Genomic DNA, 12,204 nt, shown 5'->3' with positions numbered 1-12,204 from the left:
ACACACCCTTAAAATAAGTGGTCCCTGCGGGTTGCAGGAAGCTGACATGCAAATAGATCAGGATTAAAAAAAAAAGCAGGCTCTATTGTGCCTTTTACTGCTATTAATTGCATCAGTAGCATGTGATCTTCTTAGTGTTTGGGTACTCGCCAGGTTCTTGTGGCCTGGTTTGGCCTCTGTTGGAAACAGGAAGCTGGGCTTCATGGACCCTTGGTCTGACCCAGCCTGGCAATTTCTTATGTTCTTATGAGTGAAGGCTTCCATCTGGCTACTCTAGCATAAAGGCCTGATTGGTGGAGCGCTGCAGAGATGGTTGCCCATCTCCACAGCGGAACTCTGTCAGTGACTTTCAGGTTCTTGGTCACCTCCCTGACCAAGAACCTTCTCCCCCACTTGCTCAGTTTGGCGGGCAGCCAGCTCTAGAGTCCTGGTGGTTCCGAACTTCTTCCATTTAAGACTGGAGGTCACTGTGGTCTTTGGGACTTTCAATCCTGCAGGTTTGTTTTTTTTTTTTTCGGTTTTTGGTTTTGTTTTTTTAAATCATCAGTCCTGTCCTGGAGCTCTACAGACAATTCTTTCTACTTCATGGCTTTGATTTTTTTTCTGACCAGCACTGACAGGTGTGCGCCTTTCCAAATCATGTCCAATAATTGAATTTACCACATGTGGACTCCAATCAAGTTGGAGAAACATCTCAAGGACGATCAATGGAAACAGGATGTACCTAAACTCAACTTTGAGTGTCACAACAAAGGGTCTGAATACTTATGTAAATGTGATATTTCAGGTTATTTTTTTTAATAATTTGCACAAATTTCTACAAACCTGATTTCACTTTGACATGGGTATTGTTTGTAGATTAAGGAAGGGAAAAATGGACATTATCCATTTTAGAATAAGGCTGCAACTAAAATGTGAAGAGGTCTGAATACTTTCCGAATGCACTGTAATTGTGTTGAGTAAAAAAGAATTTGATTTGTTTTAAATGTGCTACTTGCTAACTTCATGGCATGCCCCCCTAGCCCTTGTATTATCTAAAAGAGTAACTACTGATTTACATTTACCTGTCCTAGTCCTCATGATTTTATAGACCATCATATCCCCCCTCCAAGCTGAACAGCCCTGATGTCTTTAGCCTTTCCTCATAGGGGAGCTATTCAATCCCCTTTATCATTTTGGTTGCCCTTTTCTAGTACCTATATCTTTTTTCAGATGAGGAAACCAGGACTGGTGCGGTCTCACCCTGGAGCGATACGGAGGCATTATGACAGTCTCCAGTTTATTCACCATGCCCTTCCTAATATCTAACCTTGTTTGCTTTTTTTTAACCACCGCAGTACACTGAGCCAATTTCAATGTATTGTCCGCTATGATGCCTAGCTCTTTTTCCTGGGTGGTAAGTCCTAACGTGAAACCTAACCTCCCGTAGTTAAGCATGGGTTATTTCTCTCTGTGTGTCACCTTGAACACGTAAGCATTAAATTTCAGTTGTTACCATTACTGTTCACCACTGTCAAACGATCTACCTCCAGGGGTGGACAATTCTGGTCCTCGAGGGCCACAAACCGGTCGTGTTTTCAGGATATCCCTAATGAATATACATGAGAGTGATCTGCATGCATACTGTCTGCTGCATGCAAATCACTCCCCTACATATTCATCAGGGTTATGCTGAAAACCCGACCGGTTTGCGGTCCTTGAGGACCAGAATTGGCCACCCCTGGTCTAATATATATGCACATATTTTTTCTGTATGGCAGCAAATAAAGACACCTACTCCAGTGTTTCTTATCATCGACAGAACAAGACTATTGAGAATCCAATTTAAATATGGCTGCCAAGGCTCTTCTCAGGTCTGTCCACTGAGCAGCCAGACCCATCCTCTGCTTTACAGTATATAAGCTGCTATTTTAAGCAGAGAAAAGGTGCCTGGCAGTACTGCAGATTCAGTGATTAGAACAGAGAAAACAGTGAGATGGTCTGAGAACACAAGGGGAGTGACCATGAAAAGAAAGATGCTCTTAAAATTAATGTAAAAAAATAATCCGAGGACAAAGGATGCCCATTTAACAACTTGCTCAGCTGCATCTCCAAATGGCTTGCCGGTGTCATGTCACTTTACAGGTTTCTGACTTATTAAAATAATACACTTAAGAAGAAAACAGTACAAAACAATTTGACTTAGAATATTTCAAGAATCTAGATTTCTTTGTTTTGACTTCCAATGTAAACTAATTATTTTGCTCCAACTTTCAAAAACTAAAAACGCAGTCTATTTTGGTTCAGCTACTAGCGCGAGTGTCACAGGGCTGGTATAGGGAAAGGGGAGATGTATTGTGGATTGAGGGATTAAAAGAGAGAGCAGTTTGATAAAGAATTATCCATTTTTAACAGTCCTCAGCACACACTTTCATTGTCGGCAGCCCCCTTCAGTTCCAGCAAGTGGTTTGCCCACAAGAGGAAAGCTTGTAGGCCAAAGTGGAAGGGAAATGAATAGAGGCTACTTTACAAGGTCTATAAGAGTCCTCAAAAAAAAACAAAAAACAACCCCCATACTGAAGAACTCGCCCCTCCCCTTCCCCCCTTAGAAAAATGGAAGACAGCTGTGAAAAGTTTAGTTTAACAAATATTTTCTTGTGCTACTCAACACTATCAATTATTTGACTGACTTTATAGCGTGTTAGGGACAGGAGGGGGGACAAGAGAACTCTTAGCTTCTATGTTTATGCAAAATTTCTCCAAACGTGGGCATTGACGTACACTGCAGCCGTTAGAGAGAACCCAGAAAACTGCCCTTTTCGAGTCGCAATCCCACAACCACGTCAGGACTGACTTGCAGCTTTCATCCATCAAACCCTTTATGCAGCCAAAGAACTGAATAATTCTAAGAGCGCTGAGGCCTCCGAGCCCACCCCTAAATCAATCACTTCATCTACCCCCCCCCCCCCCCCAACAACACAGGAGCAAGAGCTGTGCGCCAAACAATTCTGAGTGCTAAGACCTGAAAAAGCAGGAAATCTGTCTACAAGTGTCAAGTTATGCCGCCTGCTCAGCTGGATGCACACAGATGTCATGTGCTGGTGGTTCTTATAATAAGATACCATTTAATGCATAAACCCACCTCTCCACGCAAACTAGTATATGTTAAAACAAAAAAAAAAAACAAAAAAACAACTGCCAGAAAAAGAAGTGTATTGATACTGTTTGACCTTTTTAAGGTCAAACAGAAAAAGTTTTACAAATGATTAAAATCTGCAAACTCTGGTACCTGAGTGTTTTATTTGCTGTTTTTTTTGTATCAGGCATCACACCCAGTTTCTGACCCAGCTCCTACAGACCCCCCCCCATTTTAGGATTTAGAAGCCCACATTGTCTAGCTGTCAAGAGATCCCGGGGATCTTTCCAGCCCCTCCTTCTTGACTAGGGGAGGGGGGGCAACTCAAGTTAGTTTCCATTTCAGTAGCAGGGGGAAATGGAGTGAACTGTTCTCCTTTGTAGGTTCTCAAGAGCGCTTTGTGAAGGAGGTGGCAGTAAAATAGATTCAGTGTGAAAAAGGCCCCCATTGACAGCCTGCAAGGCGTGAACAATCTTCTGTGGCATAAAAGTTCTAGCCCACTGCATGGCCCATCTAACATAAAAGAGGTGAACCGAGCTAGAAAATGCTATTCTCTCCTTTCAGGGAGAGCCAGAATAGCAATCAGCCCCCCTGCCCCCCCCCCCTCCAAATCCAAGCTAGCCCTGCAACAAAACTGGTCTCCAGTATCAAACCACCGACAAACGCCTCCCAGATTTCCAGTTAGTGCTGTAATCGCCCCCATTTCTTAGGTGTTAGCTGTGTGTTATATTATTTTCTTTTATTGCATGGGACAGGACCGCACACACTCCCGAGACCGGGGATCGGGATGCCACGCTCTCCCCCTGGGTTGCTGCTCAGTGTCTCGGGAACGCCAGAGGACCACACAGACTGCCCGGACTTATAAATGAGGGAGGGAGGGGGGGGGCAATAAAATTTATCACATTTTTCCTCTGCGATCTGAAAAGTTCCAAGTGCAGAGGGGAGGTGAGAGGAAAGGAGAACAATAGCAGCAGGGATCATTTTGAAGGCAGCGAGTGTGGGAATAACCCCCCCCCCCCTCCCTTTCCCCGGGACGCCGAAAGACAAACCCCCTTTTCTGCCAGGGGCTGGGTTGGGCAATGAAGCGTGGAGAGTGCAGAGGGGAGGGGGCGCCAGTCCTGACCCAACGCCGCACCGGGGAGGACGACTGCTGCTTGCCCAGGGACTCCGGAGGCTGCGAGCCACTAAGCCCCCACCCCAACCTCCAGGGTCCACCTGTAGCAGGATTAAAGGGGGGCGAACCTGGACGCTGGACATTGGAACCGGACCGAGACCGCGCTCGATTGATCTCCCCCCACCCCGGACAGAGCGTTTCTGGATTACAAGGACAGGACTCCGGACCCAGCCACACACCGGAGCCCAGAACTGAGAGAACGGTCCGGGCGGGAGCCCGAGCCGGGGCTGCTGGAAGCTAAGCAGACCGGGGACGGGTCGTGGCTTTGCCCCGCACTCCTTTAGGTGCCCCGCTCCCCGCCCCGGGCAGCATCGGCTCTGCAGCTCCCGGGAGCCGGTCCGGGGCGCATGGGGGCTGAGGTCAAGGAGCAATGAGGAGGCGCAGGAGGTGCGAAGGGAACTGGGGGTGCGGAGCCGGGGCCCCGGGCCGGCTGTTCTCCCTCCTCTTCCTCTACTGCTGCGCCGGGGTGGGCTGGGCCGGGCCCTGCTGGGAGACGCTGCTCCGCTGCCAAGAGGAGCCGGCCTGCGCCTCGGCCTACGGCCAGTACCAGGCCGCCTGCGAGCCGGTGCTGGAGCCCGGCGGGCTCCCCCCGGCGGCCTGCCCCAGCCACTGCATCGGGGCGCTCGTGCGCCTGAACGAGACGCGCGAGGGCGCCGCCCTGGAGAGCTGCGCGTGCGGGGCGGACGCGCGCTGCCGGCGCCTCAAGGCGGCCATCGAGCCCTGCCTGCCGCGCCCCGCCGCCCCCGGCCTGGGCTGCATGGACGCGCGGCGGCGCTGCGAGCAGGAGCCGGCCTGCGGCGCCACCCTGGCCGCCTACCTGAGCCGCTGCGGGCAGCTCTTCAACGGGCGGCGCTGCACGGCCGCGTGTCGCGCCACCATCCGCCTGCTGCTGGCCACGCCCCCCGGCCCCCGCCTGGAGCGCTGCGTCTGCGACGGCGTGGAGCGGCCCTTCTGCGAGGTGCTGAAGGGCAACATGGGCCGCCTCTGCTTCCCGGGCAGCGAGGGCGCGGAGGACGAGGACTACCAGGAGGAGGAGGAAGAGGAGACGGGGCCGGAGGAGACCCCCGACCCCGAGGGGGCGGGCGGAGACAGTGCGCAGGTGCGCTCCGAGGCCCCGCCCCTGCGCTTCTGCTTGGCCCCGCTGCTGCATCTCTTCTTGTTGCTCTGCGGTTTAGCTGGGTTTTAAAGACACACGCTGGAGTTCCAGCAGCATATCTGTAAATGTTGATGACCTTACTGCTGTAAATGTGCTTTCAAAAGTGGGCTATGGAGACTTTAGTACCTCACATGACATTTTAGATCGCACGAGATGAAACTTTTTTCCCTGGAAATAATGTTCTAAGACATAGCAATCGAATTGCTGGATTAAAAATTGGGAGATGAGTCTTTTGGTTCTTGGAATCACCAGTGATAACAAGCTACTATATTTCTGCTCCCTGCAGGGAATACTAAGTGATTCTAATTCTTGCTGGTGGAAAGTAATTTAATGGGCTTTGGCAGGCCATGAGAGAGAAACCTGAGCTTGCTTGCTACTAGTCCCAAAAGACAACAGCAGACATGGTACAACATCCTCTGTAGAAGAAGTCGCTTCTGGTAGACCTCTGTCCATTGCAACCTCTTCGGTGCCTGGTAACCTAATTGTATCTAATGCAATTGAGCCACACTTGAAAACTTACCGATAAATTTGCTTGTTTGTGTAAGTGGGATCAGAATTAGTTAAAGGCTACAGAGCTTTTATACTTCGGATCTCACCATGGCTTTATGTACATGTGTTTATATGTACAGATTACAGGTTTTCTACAGATTTTTTTTTTTAATAAATCTAGTTGATATTGGCTCCAGGATTGATGGATTCTTATTATACTTACTCAGTTTGGACCCAGTAAAAGTGAGGATGCTTCTAAAATGATAAAAATTCAGAATGTTACATGTTTTTATTTAATTATACCCTTATAGGTTTTAACAGCCATTTATTCAGAGTAAACCATTTGGTAGATTTATGAAGAATACACTGAATGTAATGTACCAAGTCATGCAAATGGCAGGCCCTCTTTTTAAAGTAACCAAATTGGCCCTCTCAGCAAATGAAATAAAATTATAATAAAAATGATATATTAACAAATTTAAATGTGAATACCAAATGAAATTCACTGCAGAATGACAAAAATTGCTAACACAGTCCAAAAATGCTTACTAAGCATGCAGCCCTAAGAAACGTCTGGGGTTAACTTATGGATGCTTATGCACATTTTATGACCCTGCTTTGTAACCAGTTCAGACAATACACCCTAACTTCCAGTCCTATGCAATAATTTACTAGTGCCCAGACTGTTTTTTTCAGAGGTCATGCAAGGTAGGCTTTGTATCTTACTGCTTTATTTTTTTTTTGTTACCTCTTTTGTGTGTTGTATAAAACTAAAATGTAAATTAAGGTTTAACAAAATTAACATCTGCCTTCACACAGCTGGATGGAACAGAATTGACTCTGGTATATACATATGTAGAACAAAGCTCTCCCGAGTTTCACTAATATATAAAATGTTTTCACTGTTACATAGTGATCTGTATTCTATGTGCTTTTTTTAGGAACCAACAAATCACCTGGTTTTCCAGACCTCATAGGGCTATTTCACATAAATAAGCTAGGCTTCCCTTTTGTTGTTGAAGCACCTGCGGTATTTGGGGTGTGATCATACCCTATGGATCTGGATTATAGTATTCCCAATAATAGACTAATCTAATTATAATACAGAGGAAAGTTGCTCTGTACCTGCAATGCTGGTATGTAAATTGAGCCTACCCCTCCTCCTCTGCCCCTCTCTCCGTAATGTTCAAGCCACTCTCTATTTATATTCTGCTTTTTAACACTTCAAAGCAGATTACATTCAGGTACTATAGGTATTTCCCTATCCCCAGAGGGTTTATAATCTAAATTTGTACCAGCGGCAATGGAGGGTAAAGTGACTTGCACAAGGTCACAAAGATTGGCAGTGGGATTTGAACCCTGGTTTCCCTAGTTTGTAGCTTACTGCTCTAACCACCAGACTAACTACTTTCCTCTCTTGCTCTGCCCCCTCCCTGTATTGTCCAATCCACTCTACCCTGCCCCTCTCTCTCCCTGTATCTCAAACTCTGCCACACTCTCCAGGTCCACCCTTCTCTGAATGGAAATTGAGCTCCACCCCTTTTTCCATGTACTCTCCAGCTCCACCCCTCTCTATTGTCCAATCCACTCTACTACCAAATATGGAAGTTGAGCTACTCTCCTCTCTCACTGTACTCTCCAGCTCCACCCCTCTCTTTCTCTGAATTGTCAATCCACTATCTAATACCACACATCTCAATTATGCACTTCCTATGCTTTACGGTATTTCCCGTTCCTTGGACAGGCTTTTACTATGTCTAAAATACTTGACTTACAGAGCCTACCTGGCTCTTGATTAGCCTAGAACAGTCATGCATCAATCAGTGTCCATTGTTTGCTAGAGAGTTCAGGCCTACTAAAATCTTAATGCATTTTAACAAATAGGCTTGCCATAAACTAGTTGCATTGTTATGTTGGCTACTGGGAGGCCAGTGTTAATTATGTCAAAATCTTAGCCTTTATAAACAAGATTATTATATGAATTTTGACTGATCTTGAAGCATATGGCAGATAGATTCCAATACATAACAAGTAGGGGACGCAAGCAGAGGCGTGGCTTTGGGAATACTTTCCAACACAGATTTGTACAAAAGGAATGGAGGGGGCGGAGGGCTAAGGGAAGGTTTTTAGGGAGAATGACGGCGTGGATGTATGAACGAGGTGTAATTGGGGCGGGGAAAATACATGTATGTGCTTGGGTGGGTGGAGATGAGGATGTGGCTATAGTGCTATATGAAGGAGGGGGTGGTTGGTTAGAGGGCTACGTGGATGGGAGGGGTTTAGGAAAGGGTTGTATGTTGCAATTTTATGGGGGTATATGGCTGAATGTTAGTAGATTTGATTTGAGGGAGTGTGTGGGGGTGGGCTTTTGTGTATGCTGGATGTGTCTGGGGGATGGTATGCCTGAGTGTGTTTTGGTGGGTATAGGTACGTGTGTATATGTGGGGTGTGTGGGTTTGGTGGGCTTGGGTGTGTGTGTGTGGGAGGGGGGGTTCTGTTGGGATGATAATGTTTGGCAAGGTTATGTGTGCAGGAAAAGCGGGATGTGTATTTTTTCAGGTAGGTGTGCGTTTGAAGTGTGCACACACACATGAAGCAGGGCCTGATGGGAGCATTAAGTGGATTAGGTGGGGCCGTGGTTTTGAATGTAGCGCGGGGAGGGATGAGACAAGGGTGAGGCGCAGAGGTGAGGCTGTTTTGCAGTGTGCGAATCAGAGGTCGTTCTAAAGAGAGAGATGTGAAGTGATGTCATGACCGCCGGGGGGAGGGGGTGACTGCAGACCCTTGCGCCGGCACTGATATGGAGTGTGCGGGGAGGGAATGAGAATTGAAAAGCTGTGTCAGTTATTTTTCCTATCTTCGGAGGGGGTGTGGTGTGGGTGTGCTGGGGCTGGATCGTGTGTGCTTGGGATGTGTGGTAGTGGGTATTGGGTAGGTATAGGGATGTGTGTATAGGGGGAGGATTTGTGGGAGTGTCTAATGGGTGAAGTTATGGAGTTTGTCGGGGGTGGGGGGGTGTGTATTTTGGAAATGTAGGGGAAGTGGCTTTGCAGGCACCTCTTTGTGTCATCCTTTGTCATTTGTTTTGGTTGTTTTAGCCGCTTTTGTTGCTCTGTGGCAAAGTACTGGAAGGGGGAAGAGGGGAGGGTTGGATCAGTAGGATTCTAACAGTTTCCCAGAGAAAGCAAAATGGATTTTTCCCCATAGGAAACAAAGGGGCTTTTTTTTGGAGGCTCCATTCTGTGAAAATACTAACCAGATGCATTTTCAAACTCATCTGAGTAATTCACATTTTCTTCCTGCATGCCAAATTTGGTGAATTCATGTCCTTTTTTTTTTTTTTTTTTTAAAGAGTTATCATGCCTATGGACAGACAGACATCGATCCCTTTTATGAAATTCTTTCCAACATTCCCTGTGTTGGAAAGCATAAAAAGGACTTCACCACCTCCTGTGGGACCTGCTTTTTCCAGGCAAACTGCATTACTTGGGAAAGGATTTTGGTACAAAACGACCTGGAACAGCATGTATGTGGCACTACAGCATGTATGTAAACATCAAGATTTAGTACACATGGTGGGAAATGATGGCCTGGTCGCCTCTGATAGTACTCATCTCTCCGGTCACCATAGTCCACATTTACAAGCAGCATTGCACAGAAGGGGGGCTGTAGCACACAAGGTTATCCGTTTGTGGTACCCAGCCCTGTTTAAGAAAAGGAAGCTGTAAGAGTCTGCTCAAGCAAAGCAACTTCTCCCTTCCCCATGCACTTGTATTAGAGGACATTTCTAAGACTATTCCTGCTCCACTTCCCTCCCCCTCTCCACTCATAGCCTGAATGGAGGCCATACAAATGAATGATTTAACTGCAGACAAGAGTCAAAACTCTCAATATCATGAATCACCCTTTGGTCGCTTTTATTTACTTGGTGCATAAATTTGATGTCATAGATTTGGTTTCTGAATTTAGCAAAAAATTCTTGTGCGTAATTCCCCTATTGCTGGGCGTAGCCTTTCTTTCAAGTCAAACACACATTGGGAATACAGAAATAAGGAGCGCTTGAGTAAGCACTGACAAACGAAGCTGTTTTTCCATTGGCTGCCTCTGTCCTAAGCAGAAGAGGAATCCAGCCTGGGTTTTGGTGCCCCGGGAGGGGGCCGGATTGCTCTCTGGGGACATGCAGGGCTGGATCTTGCGGTGCCAGGGCACTTCAGTGAAACAACTTTCCTATTCTTTCATGCATGCGGGGGCGGTTCGTTTTAATCCCTGCTATATTGACAGGTGAGTGGGTTAGGTGAGATTTTACCTTCCAGAACTGAGAATACCAGCCAGCATAATTTAAGAAATTTCTCTCCCTTCCTAGCCTAACACTTAGTCGTATATTATAAATCACTTTTTAAAGCTGTAAGGACGATTTAAAAAAAAAAAAAAAAGCTTCTATTTTTACATGTTTTAAGTGCTTTCAGTCTTGCTAGCGTATATTGTGCTATGCATGTTCTTTCAGATCAATTATTGCATTACTGTTCAGTGACCTAAATGAAATTAATTGGTCTTAGTCCAGAGGACAAAAAAAAAAGTCTGCTGATTAACACCCCCTTCCTCCCCACCAAAGAGGAGAGGTCCAGGGCTGAACTGTCTGCTCACCTTTAGAGACGGCTCCAGGCAGGGGGGGCGAAGCTTCCTCTGCCATTGGCCACCTCGCACTTTTTTCCTGTGGATAAACAGACAACTTCAGCATCTACTGCTGTCACTCCAGCGTTTTCCATGAGCATTACATTCGCTAGAAATGTTTTTATTTAGGTTTTGAAAATAAAACTAGCAGCGCTTGTTTATTGGCCCTTCCTTCCTTTCTAATACATCCTAGGTAGCTCTAGCTCTCCCCCCTTTCAGACAGCTTGAGTAGTCCACCTGGCACTAGTAGCCACCCGCTGGTAATAAATAGTTCATTTTAAAGAAAAAGCCAAAATGTGAAAGTATAAGACAATCTTTTACTTGAAGGAAACAAAAAGTCAATGACTGAGTCACGCGATGCCAACCTCCGATCTGTACCAAGGGGGGCCTGCTCCGGTTATGCACACAATGCGAGTGGGGGAGGGGGTGTCCCCCTGTCTGGCGCTGTTTGACAACGCGTATCTCCCCTCCCCCATCTGCTGTTTCTATGGCAACGCTGACACTCCTCTGCGGCCCTCACTATCTTCCTCTTCCTCTTCTCAGCTTCCCTCTCCTCTCTTTTCTTCTCACTTCTCCCTAGCTTTCATCACCTCTTTCCGTTCTCTCACCTACCCCTCCTCCCTTTTTCTCTCTCTCCTCGCCTTCCATTCCTTTTTTTTCTCGTCTCCCCGCCGCATCATCCCTCCTCCCAGGTGTAAGAACCGCTAAAGCCCGCGATCCGAAATCCTGAGCGCCGGCCGACAACAAGAAAGCAAATGGATGACCAGGCCCGACCTCATCTCCCACGGCCAGGTCCGCAGCAGGAGCCCCTGCGCTCCTCCGAAAGAAAGGAGCAAACACTGCTTCCGGTCTGGTCCCCAGCTGAGGACCTGCCAGGGTAAAATTCCTTCCTCCCCATTCTTAAACCCCCTTTGCCTTCACCCTTCCCCTCCAGTATACACCACGCTGCCTCATTTCCCCATTCCTAGAGCAGCTGCCCCCTGCCCATTCCTCCCCCAGCATTTCTTTGTCGTTTCTTTCCATCCATCCCCAGTACCTGCTGTCCCCTGCTTCTTGCCCCTTTCTCCAGGAGCCTCTGCCCCTCCCCCCCCCCGGCTCCCTGCCTTTGCCCGGAGGTTTTGCTGGCTGTGCCGGCCCAGTCCGTCCAGATGAGCACGGGAGCGGTGCCCTCCCCGGGCGGGCTGCTATACAGATGAGCGCCAGCAGGTGGCAGCCGTGGGGCGGCTCCTGCCAGCTTGCACGACTGCGGGGAGGGGGCTGCGCGCCTACCTGGCCGGGCACGGCGCCGGCTGAAGTGGCTGGGAAAGCTGCCGTGGCGTCCCCTCTGCTTCCTCCGGTTACTTTTAGCCTTTGAAGTTCTCGTTGCCATGGTGGGTTGATGACATCACAATTGCCCCAGCTGTGACGCTATCGCCCTGCATGACAACAGAGTAAATGGTGACAGCAAAAGTCCATCCGGTCTGCGACCCTTAAGGCTATATCTCAGCTGCCAGCCATAAAAGGGGGACTGCTTATTTATTCATAAAGTATTTGAAATTCTGCCTTTACTAAGCTGGTTTCAAGGTAGGTTACAATCAACTTTATAATTAAATTCCTGTT

General features: G+C 47.7%; 1 protein-coding gene and 1 long non-coding RNA gene across 9 annotated transcripts in view; one reads left to right on the top strand and one right to left on the bottom strand.

Annotated features, from left to right (window-relative positions):
* LOC115074936 overlaps positions 1 to 12,004 on the bottom strand; it is a 77,809-nt gene extending 65,805 nt beyond the window's left edge. For 4 of the 8 annotated variants that reach the window (XR_003852375.1, XR_003852378.1, XR_003852377.1 and 1 more), the window contains exons 1-3: positions 11,875 to 12,004; positions 10,579 to 10,645; positions 6,158 to 6,189 (exon numbers count right to left, since the gene is read on the bottom strand). This is a non-coding gene — a long non-coding RNA (uncharacterized LOC115074936). Of the gene's footprint in view, positions 1 to 6,157; positions 6,190 to 10,578; positions 10,646 to 11,641; positions 11,781 to 11,874 lie in introns of those variants that run through there. The other 4 variants (XR_003852380.1, XR_003852376.1, XR_003852379.1 and 1 more) reach the window with 3 other exon arrangements.
* On the top strand, positions 4,160 to 6,133 carry LOC115074934 (growth arrest-specific protein 1-like). Its single transcript, XM_029574934.1, has one exon. It carries the CDS (start codon positions 4,660 to 4,662, stop codon positions 5,473 to 5,475), a length of 816 nt encoding a protein of 271 aa, XP_029430794.1. The 5' UTR covers positions 4,160 to 4,659; the 3' UTR covers positions 5,476 to 6,133.
* Positions 12,005 to 12,204: the final 200 nt, after the last annotated feature.

This window comes from Rhinatrema bivittatum, chromosome 13 (genome assembly GCF_901001135.1).
Source record: "Rhinatrema bivittatum chromosome 13, aRhiBiv1.1, whole genome shotgun sequence".
NCBI classification, from domain to species: Eukaryota; Metazoa; Chordata; class Amphibia; order Gymnophiona; family Rhinatrematidae; genus Rhinatrema; species Rhinatrema bivittatum.
This window is presented reverse-complemented; position numbering and strand designations above follow the sequence as displayed.